The following is a 13,586-nucleotide window of genomic DNA, read 5'->3' as shown; positions in this document are numbered from 1 at the left end:
TTTAAATGCGCCTTGGAGATTTTTATCTTTGAAATTCATTCTACGAGAACTTAATAAAAAAAATTCAAGCATCAAAAATTCTGTGTCCTCACACTGTGAATTTTGGTTTGCTTTAAATGATTACATCAGTAATCTCAAATGGCATTTCTTTACTCACTGCACATACCTAGAGCATTAGACAAAGTTTCTCTAATCTCAATCCTAGGTACCCCAGGGCCTAGACACTCGAGTACGAAGTAATGACCTTCGTTGCTGAACAAGGCATTAAAGTAGAGGCAGTCCTCGTCTAGGCTGCAAGTAAGGCATCTCTGTTCACGAGGGTGATCGGAGGTGAGGTCTTTCACAGCATACAGGTGTCTCTGCTCGGGAAATCCATACAGTGTGGTCAGGTAATATCTGAAAGGGAAAACAAGAGTTAAGTCAAAGGAATGCTACTCTTTGAGCTATTTTTGAGTATTTTATTAAATTCAGAAAAGTTAAATAAAAAGAAGAACATGCAATCAAGCATAAAAGAAATAGAAAAATATGGAGTGGATTGAAATAATGATGAGAAAAAGAAAAGGGTAACGATGGAATAGATGTTTCAGCGATGACAAAATTGAAGTGTGTTTAGTTTTTCTAAAGCCAAATGTGATAAAATGTGTGGAATAAAATGTCTTCCCGTGTTAAATCCTATGAATAGCATGCAAGCACTAAACAAAATTACATAATAATATGTCATATTTGTTAAATAAATTTATTCCTTTTTCTGCCGGCGTCCTTGCATAGGGGTAACACATCTTTCCCGTGATCTGGGCGTCCCGGGTTCGAATCCTGGTTCGGGAATGGTTGTTGTTCATCAGTGTTCTGTCTGTGAGGTGTGTGAATGTGCCCCCCTGTAAAAAGGGGTTGTGCAAGCGAATGTGTGAGTTTCGTCTTCATATGAGCTAGAAGTCAGACTTCTGCTCTCGGGTGCTCAGGGGCCTTTACCCTCAGAAGCTACTGCACCCCCTTTCCGTGGTAATGCTGACACGACATCATCATCATTCGTTTTTCTCACATTAAATTGTAGTAAAGTAGTGGCACGAAAGTAGATGGATATAGGATCTGGAATATTTGCGAAGCCAAAATAATAGTTCTTTTTATCTTCGTCCATGATATTAAATATGATGAAAGGAGATGAGAAAAATACTTGGCCTCAAATGTAATATATTCTTGATACACTACTAAAGAGATTTAGTCAATATTATATGTAAAGCTTTAGTTTCTAAATAAATGTATATGGAGTTGAAATTTTTATGATAATAATCAATGCCGAAATATACTTAAAATATTTAAAAAATGCGGTAAACAGATTTCATCGGTAAACAGATTTTACGTATTTTAAAAAGCATTTTTTATAAATGGTTCAAAAAATAAAATTCGAAAATATGAAAAAGAAATAATATATTTTCTTGTTAATACTAATTGTATTATAAGGTTTAAAATTTTAATAATTCTATTTTTGCCAATCTTAGGCTATAAACGTTTTGAATTCAATCTTAAAATTTCCACAGGTGTCTATTGAAGGAAATGTTATTACGATATTAAAGAAAAAGTTCATTTTTTTTTAAAGAAAATCTGACGGTAATATGGATTTTTTTTGTAAAAGTTTATGAGCTAAAAGCAAATTCGGGCGATTTGAATTTCGTTGAAGTTTGAATTATCACCGCCATTTTAGACAATTACATTTTGAAATGAAGACAAGTGGAACGTTTTCATGCAGCATGCAAAAAGCTTTACGCAGCAATAAATTTTTTTAAAAAATATTAATAATTACTCGACACATAAACAGAATGCATTTCAGCAGACTATAAATTGCAAAAATCGAAATAACGAGGTAAAATTAGACACTAATAAAAGAAAAAAAATAAATTAATATGGGATTAAAGGTATTCCAGAAAATGACAATAAAAATATATAGCACTTTACATAATAATACAAAATAGTAGCAAAATAATAATAAAATATTTCGCTTTTGAATCGGATATTAGTATCCTAACTGGCTCTCCGAATTACGGAAAGCCCTTACAAAGTATAAAGACAAAGATTATTTAAGTAGATTTAGCTATAATGAGGATAGTTTTGTTTTAAGTAACTTTAAAATTTGTACAACTCTTGAGTTTGGAATGTTCTAGTGATAAGGTGACCCGTATTGATCTAGTGATAAGGTCGTGACTTCAAGGCCGGAAGGCTTCAAGTTCGAGAACCTATTCCATCAAAGCTCCACCATGTATGCAGGTTTGGTGCACGTTAAATATGACTACTTGGGTCAAACGTCCTCCCGTTGATATGGTGCGGAAGTTTGGAGAGAGGTGCCAGTTTAGGTATCGTCCTCGTCATCAGACCGCGATTAAACTGTAGAAGCCCATCACAAAGTAGCCATTGTGTTGCTTTTTAATAGTATGTTAGAATAACTAAACTAAATAAAACTTGGAATATTTTCAAAAATTTTTATTATTCTGGCTCATATACGCTTTGACTCAGGTACCTAACTGCATACTTATCTGTTATTTTAAAATACCCAAATTATCGTTCACTTAGAAGAATGATGTTTGAGTTCATCTGAACTGCCGATTTAAATCATTTTAAATTTATTATTTATGAATTTAAATTGCTATTAGATACATGTACTAACTACAACATGTACTAAAAATGATTCATGTCACATATCAAAATTCAACAAATAATAATAATCAACCTAATAACTTTACAATGACTGTAATAGGAGTGCATAAACTTCGAGGGGGCCAAAGCCCTGTTTAAACGTAAATTACATTAAGTGGTAACTATTTACACGAATAAAATATGATTCCATTTAACATTTGTATTCTTCAAGTTGGTTTGGTATTAATAAAGCCTATTTTACATAATATTCGAAATTCAAATGAATTTATATTAAAGAATGGCTGTGAACTAGAAAACCGTTTTTATATATTTAAATACATATTTTTTTGAAAACTGTAAAAAATTAAATTAAATTTTCTACACTATAAAAAATGACGAAGCGAAATAAAAATTAAACCAGACATTTCTTAGTAATCTTCTGTAATAATATTTGTAAATGTATTGATGCAAAAAACGCACTTCCAATAAGAAGTCAGTGAATACTTTTTTTTTAACCCAGCTTTTCTCTTGGAACGTAAGGAAATGAAATTTAGTTCAGTAAATTGAATTTTGAATCGAAAATCGTCAACTGAATTTAAAATACCCATGAAAGAGTTCACGTACCACAATTTATAGTATTTAAGAGTGGATAAGAAATGCACCGTATAAATTGCGAAATTATATGATGTTAGCTACGTTTATTTTGTGCAAATTACGAATTTAAGAACGCTAAATTTATCGGTATAATATTATGAATAAACCTTCTTTAAATTTCATTTGACTTTCAGAATTTTAAGTTTAGAATGATTAATAGTTTCGGTTACACAAAACTGACCACATTGTAGATTAGATTTTATTTTATTTTCATACATTTTTATAAATTTTAAAAGTATTTAGATGGAAGTTCCTACTTTTTATTTTTACAGTTAAGAATAATTATCTATCTAATGCTAATTAATCTTTGTTGATAATACAGGGATTCTCTTGAAATTCTTTTATAGTTTAAAATTGTAATGTTTGTAATTAAGCACGAACCTATTATACCTAATTAACTATAAATCTGTAAAACGTGCAGATATTTTGTCATCTTTAGGCTTCACCAATGTTTCTTTCAATAGATATAAAGGAAAAATTAGTGATCTTGATAAAGTTACATACATTCTTAAGTCCAAAAATAATTTTTTTTACATATGCAATATTATTGTATACAGGACTTAAGAAATTATTATGGAAAAACTGTGAATTTAATATAATTAGTTTTGCATTCATTATTTTAAAATAATTTATATCGAAATCACGCAAAAACTTTGAGTCTTGCACTAGATTTTCGGAACTTTCTTTGAAGCTTCACCTAATTTTTCTTAAAAAAATAACTAAAAAGTAAATTATTATAGATTCTTTTTGCTTTCTAGAAAATGTTTTTACAACATAAATAATAATAAATAAAATAAAATAAATAAAATTTTTTGGAAGGTTTTTTTTCAAAAGAAAGTTTTTCGCCAAAATAAATTTGATTCAGTTTAGATTGTTTTTATTACATTCTACTCAAATCCATATATTAGAAGAAAAATAGAAATCAAATTTTGCTTTTTAATTTGAAAATATAAGACCATTTCGCTAAATGTAAAATCAACTATCAAGGAACTTGAAATCAATTATACAAATTCTGTTTTCTTTCAACATAATTTAATAATTTTTTTAAATATTTGAATTGTATCATATTCCAGTATTCAACCTTCATATATTTTAAACTGAAATATAAAATATGAACTGCAACTCCAGATCTTTCCATTACACATAATACTTTAGCTGACACTCTAATATTAAAACAAAATCCTTTTCTTAAATCTTGTTTCAAAAGTGCTACATCAAACACAAGAGTATAAACTCAGAATGGCAAAACACGGCAAAAAGAAGAACGTACAGTACAATCATGGACATTCGGAAACATGCAAAAGCTTTTACTAGAGTGGCTCTCAAGTGATAAAATCTTATCGTTCAAAAAGATCAACAAACATAAATCTTTTTCCAATTCGAAATCGTGAAAATCGAGATCACGATTATGCATTAAGCTACATGAAATAAAAACACTAAACTACGGTTTTATATAATGATTTTTAAAGGTAACATTTCTGTTAGGATGCTAAATTACTGCAATTAGTTACACTAAGTTAAATATGTTAGCTCTAATAAAAATATCCAAATAGTAAACATTTTCCAAAGTAATATGAATGTTATAACAGTGATAACGGTTATATTGGATTTTAACAATTTTTGTCTAATTTAACACGTTTGCTATCATGACTGAGGTATGCGATTCGCAATTATCTAATTAGATTACCCCTTATTTGCTTTCTTAACTGTAATATGAAAGAGATAATTCAAATACAAAGTAGCCGTGAATCACAGACGATTCACATATCATCCGATATGTAAAAAAGAATTTTGAAGTACACTATTTATGTTACTTGTTCCATTTGTGACAGTTCCTTAATTGTAATATGAAAGGGATAATCTTAACACAAGCCGGTGTGAATCACAGGCGATTCACGTGTTATCCAACGTGCTGAAAAGAATTTTGAAGTACACTATTTATTTATATTATTTGTTTTATTTCTTATAGTTTAATTGCAATATGGAAGGATTACTCTATTACAAAGTAGGTGCGAATCACAGGTGATTCACGCGGCAGCCAATATGTTGAAAATAATTTTAGAGTGGCGATTATCAGAAATTAAAGAGAGCACATCCTATTCTATACTTATGAAGGAATTAAAATTCGGTATAAATGAGGCATATTCTATTAGTTATAGTTTTATTAATGTTATTAAGATACCGGTTTATTTATAATTAAATACTATATTTACGAATTCTTTACTTAAAAAGGAAATAAAAGATATAAAATAAAGAATATTATAAGAATTGCAAAGGAAAAATTTTAAAGATTTAGATGATGACAAATAGATGGTTGTTGTGTGCCATTTTTGAAGCTCTTTTGCTAAAAAAGGGAAAATAATATTTAATGATACATTTTATAAGCTAGTTCTCGCAATTGTCTATAATATCATTACTCAGCATGATTTTCGTGGTAAATTTTCAATGGCTCAGAGTATTACTCGCAGGTGCAGTAATATGGGAGAATTACAATTGAGCTTGGGTAATATGGGAGAATTAGAATGCCTAAACCCCAACGAAAATATCTACCTAATGACAAAATAACTGAAAATTAAAAAGTCATCAGTTTCTGATAGAAGATTTATAATTTCGAAATCGGCGCCTTTTCAAAATTGGGCTTGGTATACCAGCTACTGCACTCTTTAATGATATAACATGATAAATTTTAAAGGTTACAATATAAAAAAGTATTTATCTACATATTTATTTAAGACCAAAATACTATATAGAATATTTAAATGAATTTTATTTAAAATATTTATCTATTTGATACAAAAATATTTGTTTTATTTATATTATATGAAAAATATTATTCAAATAATAAAATGTTGTAAATTTTATATTTTGTATCATCTAAATATATAATTTATTTGATTGATATAAATATACATGTTTGAATATTTTACGCCATTTATTTATGACAAATTTATCAACCATTTTGGTCTGATCAATGTTTTCTAAAATTTAAGATTCTATCAATGAAATACTTAAACCATTTTATTTAAATTGTCCCGATTGTGATCTTAAATAATTCTTTATCCTTGTTGCCGTTTAGATACAAATTCTAATCATATTTTTACTTCTGTTGTATTTAAAATGCTTTTTTCTATATATTTTTTAGCATGGATATGTTATATCGAATAATTAATGTAATAAAACCTATACAATATTTTAAATAAAATACAATTATTTCATAAAAAATATACTTTAACTTAGAGTATTATTCTAAGTATAAAATTTTATATATATAGATAATTTAGAAAAAATTAGATAATTAGATAAAAGATAGGTATTAGATTTATATAATTTTAGATAATTAGATAAAAGTTAGAAAGCTGCTTTATGTTGTCTGCTCTTGAGTCTACTTGGAATCAAAACTAGTGAAATAGAAGCATCGCTTTCTTGAATGAACATTAAAACTATTTTGCAGACGATATTTTTGAACACCAATTATATTAAATTCTGTTTTTTTCATATGCATACAACTTTTCAAGCTTCAAAAATAAGAATGATAGCTCTTTTTTTTAATAATTTATTTTGGAAATTGATATTCTTAGTGTTATAAATAGTTATAATTCCATATAATAATAATATTAAATGAAAACTGTATCAATGCATGACTTTTTCTATTCCATTTATAATTTGTCATATCCTTGGAAATTAAATATATATTTATTTGATATTGAAATTTAAACCCAATAATTAACAACAGCATTCTTAAAAAAATCACTCATTAAAAATTTTATTTCCCTCATCAGTGTGAGAATTGGTTTCTTTGATTTTTTTTTGTAATTTTCCTTCATTCTATAGATTGCCTGATAATGTTAGCCTTTATATTATGTTCGAGAATTCTGATAATCTAATTTTGAGATCAGTACGGTACTCTAGAATGTTATTCTACATTTCCTTTGATTCGAAAACTCTTGAAATAAACAATTCATTAGGTTTAGACATCTCTTTTATGTTTGTCTAACAGAACAAGTTTCTTTTTCATCAACTAAATGAAGATCTTTTTTATTTTTGTGATTTGTTTCAATCGAATGCTATTAAACAATGACTTATTAACTAGTGAATTTTTCCCTTAAGGTCTGCTTTTCCTAATGTCTCCTGCAAATAGCTAATTAATTTTCACAATGTGGTATAAGAAATCTAGGTAATTAACTTATTTATTTAAGGTTTGAAACATTCAACAATAGTTGGACATTCAAGAAACGTATTTATCTTCATTAAGATAAAGAATTTTTTTCATATCAGAGCGGAACATTTTCTGGTTTTAAATAATAGTTTTGAGTAAATGAATAATATTTTTATATTTACATCTCTAATTTATTTTATTGAAAGAATTTACAAGGCTGTGGTTGTAATTAATTACTTTAAACTGTACTGTAAGAAAATCAGTTTATAATTCTTTTATATTTATCTTCCAATTCTATTTTCCTAATAAGCATTTTCTAATGAGAATTTTTATATAGAAATTAAAGAAACGTATTCGTAATTATTTCTTAGAATATTTTTAAAATTTAACTTATAATATCTGTTTGTTGATGATGTTGCTTTTTTCGAGTTTTGTTAGTTAACTACCACTCTACATAAAGAGGCATATACAAATTAATTATGAAGAAATTAATAGATTCATTAATTTCTTAAAATTAATTATCTTTTATTAAGAAATTAAAATATTTAATGATTTTAAATCAAAGTTCATATGGAATATCTGCTCATACCTACCTGCAAATATAGTACTTACAAATTTAATTAATTTAAAAACTTTCAAATACTTATTATTTTCCTTAACCCTTTAAAGGGCCATTTTTTTCTAGCAATATTATGTTTAAATATTTTTTGGCTTCAAATTAGAATAAGAAAAGGAATTCATTTAGCTTATTAGATAAATTTAATTTGATTCATTAATTCATTTGGTTCATTAATAATTAAGCAACAAATCAAGACACATCATTTTGTGTGAGATAAAGAACTGAAGCATCTAAGTTTCTGTTTTTCTAAAAAAATGTGTCAGAACTTATGCCAACCTACATCATTTCATACAAAGATTGTTAAATTTGGTGGGAAGCATACTTCTCACGGCCCTAGAGAAAAGGTTAAACTAAAATTTTTTTCTGAATTGTCAATGGGAGGGATTTTAAGGGATAGTTGATTAGGAATATGATGCCTATCAATACCTATCGGTATTGTACTATTATATTTTGTCAATTAAATAAGCTTAAATATCTATCATTTCCCCAAAATTGAACATTTTTTTTTCATGATTTTTAAAGGAAGGTTGATTTGGAAAAATCTATAATATCTGTCAGTATTGTATTAATAACTTTAATTAATATAAAAAAAAAATTGAAATATTGGTTTTTCTAGCTGTAAAAAAATTTCTAAGATTTTTGAAGAAAAGCTTCAAACGAAGAATGGATTGGAATATCTTTACCTATGGATCCTACTAATAAATTTCATTTATTAACTGAATATTAATCGATATTTTAAATCAAATAAAAGATGCGAACATTCATAAGATACAGCACTGTATCTTTTTTCTAATGCTTTGTAGAACCACATTTCCAAGAAGCCATCCTAAAATTGCTAAAACAAGATTCTACTAATACATTTCATTAATTTAAAAAAATTCAAATATTCATCATTAAATGTTAATCGAGTTAAAATTAAATTAATAATAAAAAAAACATGAACATTTCTATAAGCAAAAAAGATACAGCGTTGTATTGTTCTTCTAATACTACCACATTTCTAAGAAGCGATGCTAAAACTGCAAAAACAAGAAATGCTGGTTGCACATAACACATTAATCAAGAACAAGACAAACTAAGCTATGTGCGAAGAAGCATGCAACAAGGAATTCGAAGGATGCATATGTGGACGAGATTGTGGGGTGGGGAGGGGCAGGAGCCTTGTGCGGGGGAAAACGGACCAATCATGCGGATGATAACGGCAGAGAGCTCACACGGAATGATCCTCTTCGAGGTGGGCCAATATTCTAGTGATGTCATAGCTGCCATGGGTCAAGAAGTCCTTGCGGTCACTCTGCACAAAACACATTCACTTTCCACACATGAACAACAAAAATTATGTACAACATCAAAATGAGAAAAAGCAATTCACAATAAAAAAATGCACAAATAAAGGCGCTGAGTTCTTACAACTTGCATGCATTTGTTACAATGACGGTACTTTTTTAATACACAGCTATGTGCACACATCTTAGTTATAATCTAAATGTATTACTACCTAAGAAAACAGCTAATTTTATTTGTCTTATGTAAGTAGTTGATTATATTTATTTTTTAATCAATGTAAAAATTGTAGATTGATGAAAAAATTACCTTTTTTTTTTTTGAAGAAGAAGAAGAAGAAGCAAAAATAGATAATTTTTATTTTGAACAATTCTATCTAATGCTTGTATATTTTGAAAATTTAATTTATAGAAATTAGTTTGCTATTTGGGTACATTAAATAAGCTATACAACTTGAGGGGATAAAATACGATGTTTGAAATAGAAATATATATATATATTTAGCAATTTTTTTAGTACGATAAGTTTGATGAAAATAGAAGTTATTTTTATTTGACATTATCAAAAATAGTTATAAGGAAAAAATATATTAATTATTTCATGAAAATGAAACCATTTTTGGAATATTTGACTACTGATTGAAATGTGTATCTTTTTCCAACCAAATTGTATAATGAAATAATTGTATCAGTAGTAGGAATCGTTCATCATGTTCTAAAAATTCAAAAATTGATTTGAAGCAAAAATCTTTGAAATTTATTACCCATAAATATTTCACGAAAGAATATTTAAAAATGTTCGTTTTTTTTTCTTTCAGTGTGTGAGAGCGTGAAAGATGTTAGCTGTAATCCGACAATTTTATGTTCATTACATTTGCGCACAAAAAAAAAAAAAAAAAAAGAAGCAATAATTCATTAATAATTACCGAAGAAAAATAGCTGATTAAGGATATCTGTAATTTTTTTTTTGAATAACTGTTTATATTACCATATAAACATGGAAAAACCCTATTACGGGAATCTATAATAAATGACTCCGATGAATATAGAATCTTTAGGACCATGCAATTCTTTTGCAGATTGCACTTTTAATTCTGTAGTAAGATAGGTGAAACCCATTTAAAGAAAGATATTCATATTTTATTTGCTGCTAAGTTACTATAAGATAACAACTGCAGATATTATTATGCGGAATGAAATTCTTTGCAAACTCTTAAATGTTAAAATATACTAGATTTAATTTGAAACTGCATATGATAATTAATAATATTTCTATTTAAAAGCATAAATACAAAATGTAACGGATTTAATTTTTTAATTAAAAATCACTTCTGTAACAAAACAGATCAGATGTCATTATTAAGACATTATAAACTGAATAAAAATGATATGGAATTGTTTAAGATAGTAAATATTTCTAATTTATGATATGTCAGCAAAATCAAGTATGATGAAATTTTTATTAAAGCTTTTAATGAACAAACATACAGCGAACAGTACTATCAGATATTAATAAACGGTATTCTAGCTTTTCAGAATGATTACTTTCTTAAAATTTATAACAAAAAATGTTTTCAATTCAAAAATATTTTTTCTCTTTAAAGATGAAAGAAATTTGAATTATTTAGAGATGCGTTTCTACAAATATTTTATCAAAGGCAAATATTTTATCCAAAATTATTAATAAATAGTTTTAGAGTTCATCCAGAATGAGTTAAAAAATAATTATACATGAAAGAATATTTTGAAGACTCCCTTTAATACATATAATAAGCGATTAAAATGCAACGATTTTTTTTTGCATTGAATTACTTACAGATTTATTTTATTATACAGGCAGAAATTAATATGTTTTTCATATCAGAACATTATACAAGAAGGTTAAAAGAATCCATTTTCTGCTTATTCAAACTGTTGTTTCTCAATTTTTTTTGGTATTTTTTCATTTTGAACTTAGAACATCCGAGTGTAAATTAGTTTTTCTTAAACGCGAATGTTCTCATTTCTGTTATATCTGTAGCATATAAAGTAAAAATATGAAGCCGATTTTAAACTATATTGCTTGTGGAAAATTAGGTGATTTTAGTTAGTTGTTGATGATTTAATTATAAAATGCAACACTGTCAATTGAATTTTTTCTATTACAAACAGGTTTGATAGTCAAATAAATTATAAATCGATATAAGTTTTATAATTAATTTTAATGCAATTTTAAGGTAAAACTAACTCCCAATGACAGAATAAAGGTGGAAAGATAAATTTACTACTAACATTTTTTTTTACATAGTCATTAATAGTATAATACTTCCAATAAGAGAAAGGCGAGTCACTTATTAATTTATAATACCTTTTCCTTTCCATGCTAGACTTATGGTTGAAAAAGAAAACAAACACAAAAAATGCTAGGTCAAAGTCCAGATGACAAAAGTAAAGGTTCTGGAAAATAAAAGAATTTTAGCGCTATCTCTATGAAACGATATCTGGCTATTTTTCCAGAGAATCCTATATGACATCAAGTACTATTGGAAAATCTATATAAATTCGAAAAGTTCAATTTTGTAAAGGAATTTCTTTCTTGTATTCGTAGAGCTAATACTTCATCTCAATAAGCTGCTATTGTTTTCTGATTTGCTGTCTGTTTGTATTCTTAATTTCTACAAGTATTGATTTTGGTATGTTTTTGTCACCTATTTTTCATGCTTTCTCGAATATTCGTGAAATAAGACATTGTTTCTCACTATACGGTTTATTGGTCTAAATTCATCGAATACCCACCAGACTATTTTTACAACAATACACTTGATGAAAGGAAGAAAAGTTAGAAACGGATAGATTGATAGGGAGGAAAGAATAAGGCTATAATATAGACTATTCACAATTTATCAAATTAGACTTGCCTCATATCACTTAATGTTTATGCCACGGCAGCCTTCTCGTAATGGAAACATTATACGAGCACTTAGAAAAATCTTTCTTTTCTAGAATATGATGATACCTGGATACTTACGGTCATATCAAAGGAGGCGACATGCTTGAAATGCCCAGCTTTTCCATCCGCTACGGGTAACCTGAGGAAGTAGGAGCGTTTATTCTTGGAAAACACTGGAGCTTCATACATGTCTACCCAGCCGTAATTTGCATCCTCTTGGTTGTGCTGCAAGTAAAGATGCAAGAATCGTAATGGATGAACAAGTGTATTGTTGTGATGGATCATCAAGATGGTTGCGAAAACGTGCTAGTAGAGGTTACAAAATAAAATCGCAGTGCTTATGAATGATCGATGTCATGATTTGAAGTTAATAAGAACAATGTTAAAGGAAGCCAGCGTAGGAGCATTTTAAATATTAGATAAGTTAATTCGTTGGATTAAGCCATTCTGGAGTTTATATGTTTTCCATATGCCGCTTTTCCATCCTTCTCGAGTAACATGAGGAAGCAGTAGCTTTTGATCTTCAAAAACACGGGGTTTAGTACGTCTAAACAATCATAATTTGTTGCTTCTTGGGTTACAAGTATAAATGTACAGTTGTGGAAAAAAATCAGAAAGTTTTATTCTTCTATCGATCATCGTATGTGAAAACTAAAGGTACCAGTTTAAATGCAGTAAGTAATGCTAAAAGATCCTGCACAAAAAATTTTCATTAGGGAATTGTCTACATATTTAAAATTTCCAGTAGCAACAACCTTTTCTGATCTTATGAATACTCCCTCATGGAAAAATTACCCGAGTACAAATTTTGGTTTATATACTATGATTATAAAATAGCCCCTTTAGAATGGTTTTCTTCGATATAAGCCCCTTTAGAATGGTTTTCTTCGATTTCTTTCAATGTGTTGCCATTAAAAAATGTAAAGTTCTAATTAATTTTTTTTTGCATATTAAAAATTATTTTTTAATAATAAATGTGTAGGAAACATGTAGAATACCTTATATTAAAAAAAGTTTAAATGAATAACAATGTTACTTTTTAAGGTAGAATAAAAGTTCAAAATTTAATTTTAACATTAGAAAGTCAAAATTTCGTTAGCTCATAATTTCGAAACCAATTGCGCTAGTGTAACGAAGCCTCATTCCTATGGACGGTTTATAACGTTGTTTTAAAATTTGACGAGAAAAAATGGGTAATGCCACTAGGAATTTTGAAGCTTGTTCTTATTTCAATATATAGATGGCCCCTTATGAGATTTTTTAATTCAAAAACCTTTAAGAGCTAGGCTGTATGCGAAAAAGTTTTGGTTGCACCACTTC

At 27.7% G+C, this 13,586-nt stretch overlaps 1 protein-coding gene across 1 annotated transcript in view; it reads right to left on the bottom strand.

Moving 5' to 3' along the window:
- Positions 1 to 13,586, bottom strand: part of LOC129972330 (inactive dipeptidyl peptidase 10-like) — a 475,818-nt gene that overhangs the window by 25,899 nt on the left and 436,333 nt on the right. The window contains exons 12-14 of the mRNA XM_056086431.1: positions 12,345 to 12,491; positions 9,269 to 9,348; positions 167 to 396 (exon numbers count right to left, since the gene is read on the bottom strand). Coding sequence (XP_055942406.1) covers positions 167 to 396; positions 9,269 to 9,348; positions 12,345 to 12,491 — 457 coding nt within the window. The remainder of the gene's footprint in view (positions 1 to 166; positions 397 to 9,268; positions 9,349 to 12,344; positions 12,492 to 13,586) is intronic.

Source organism: Argiope bruennichi, chromosome 6 (genome assembly GCF_947563725.1).
Source record: "Argiope bruennichi chromosome 6, qqArgBrue1.1, whole genome shotgun sequence".
Taxonomy (NCBI): domain Eukaryota; kingdom Metazoa; phylum Arthropoda; class Arachnida; order Araneae; family Araneidae; genus Argiope; species Argiope bruennichi.
The sequence above is the reverse complement of the archived record's forward strand: the minus strand, read 5'-3'. Positions and strand labels throughout refer to the sequence as shown.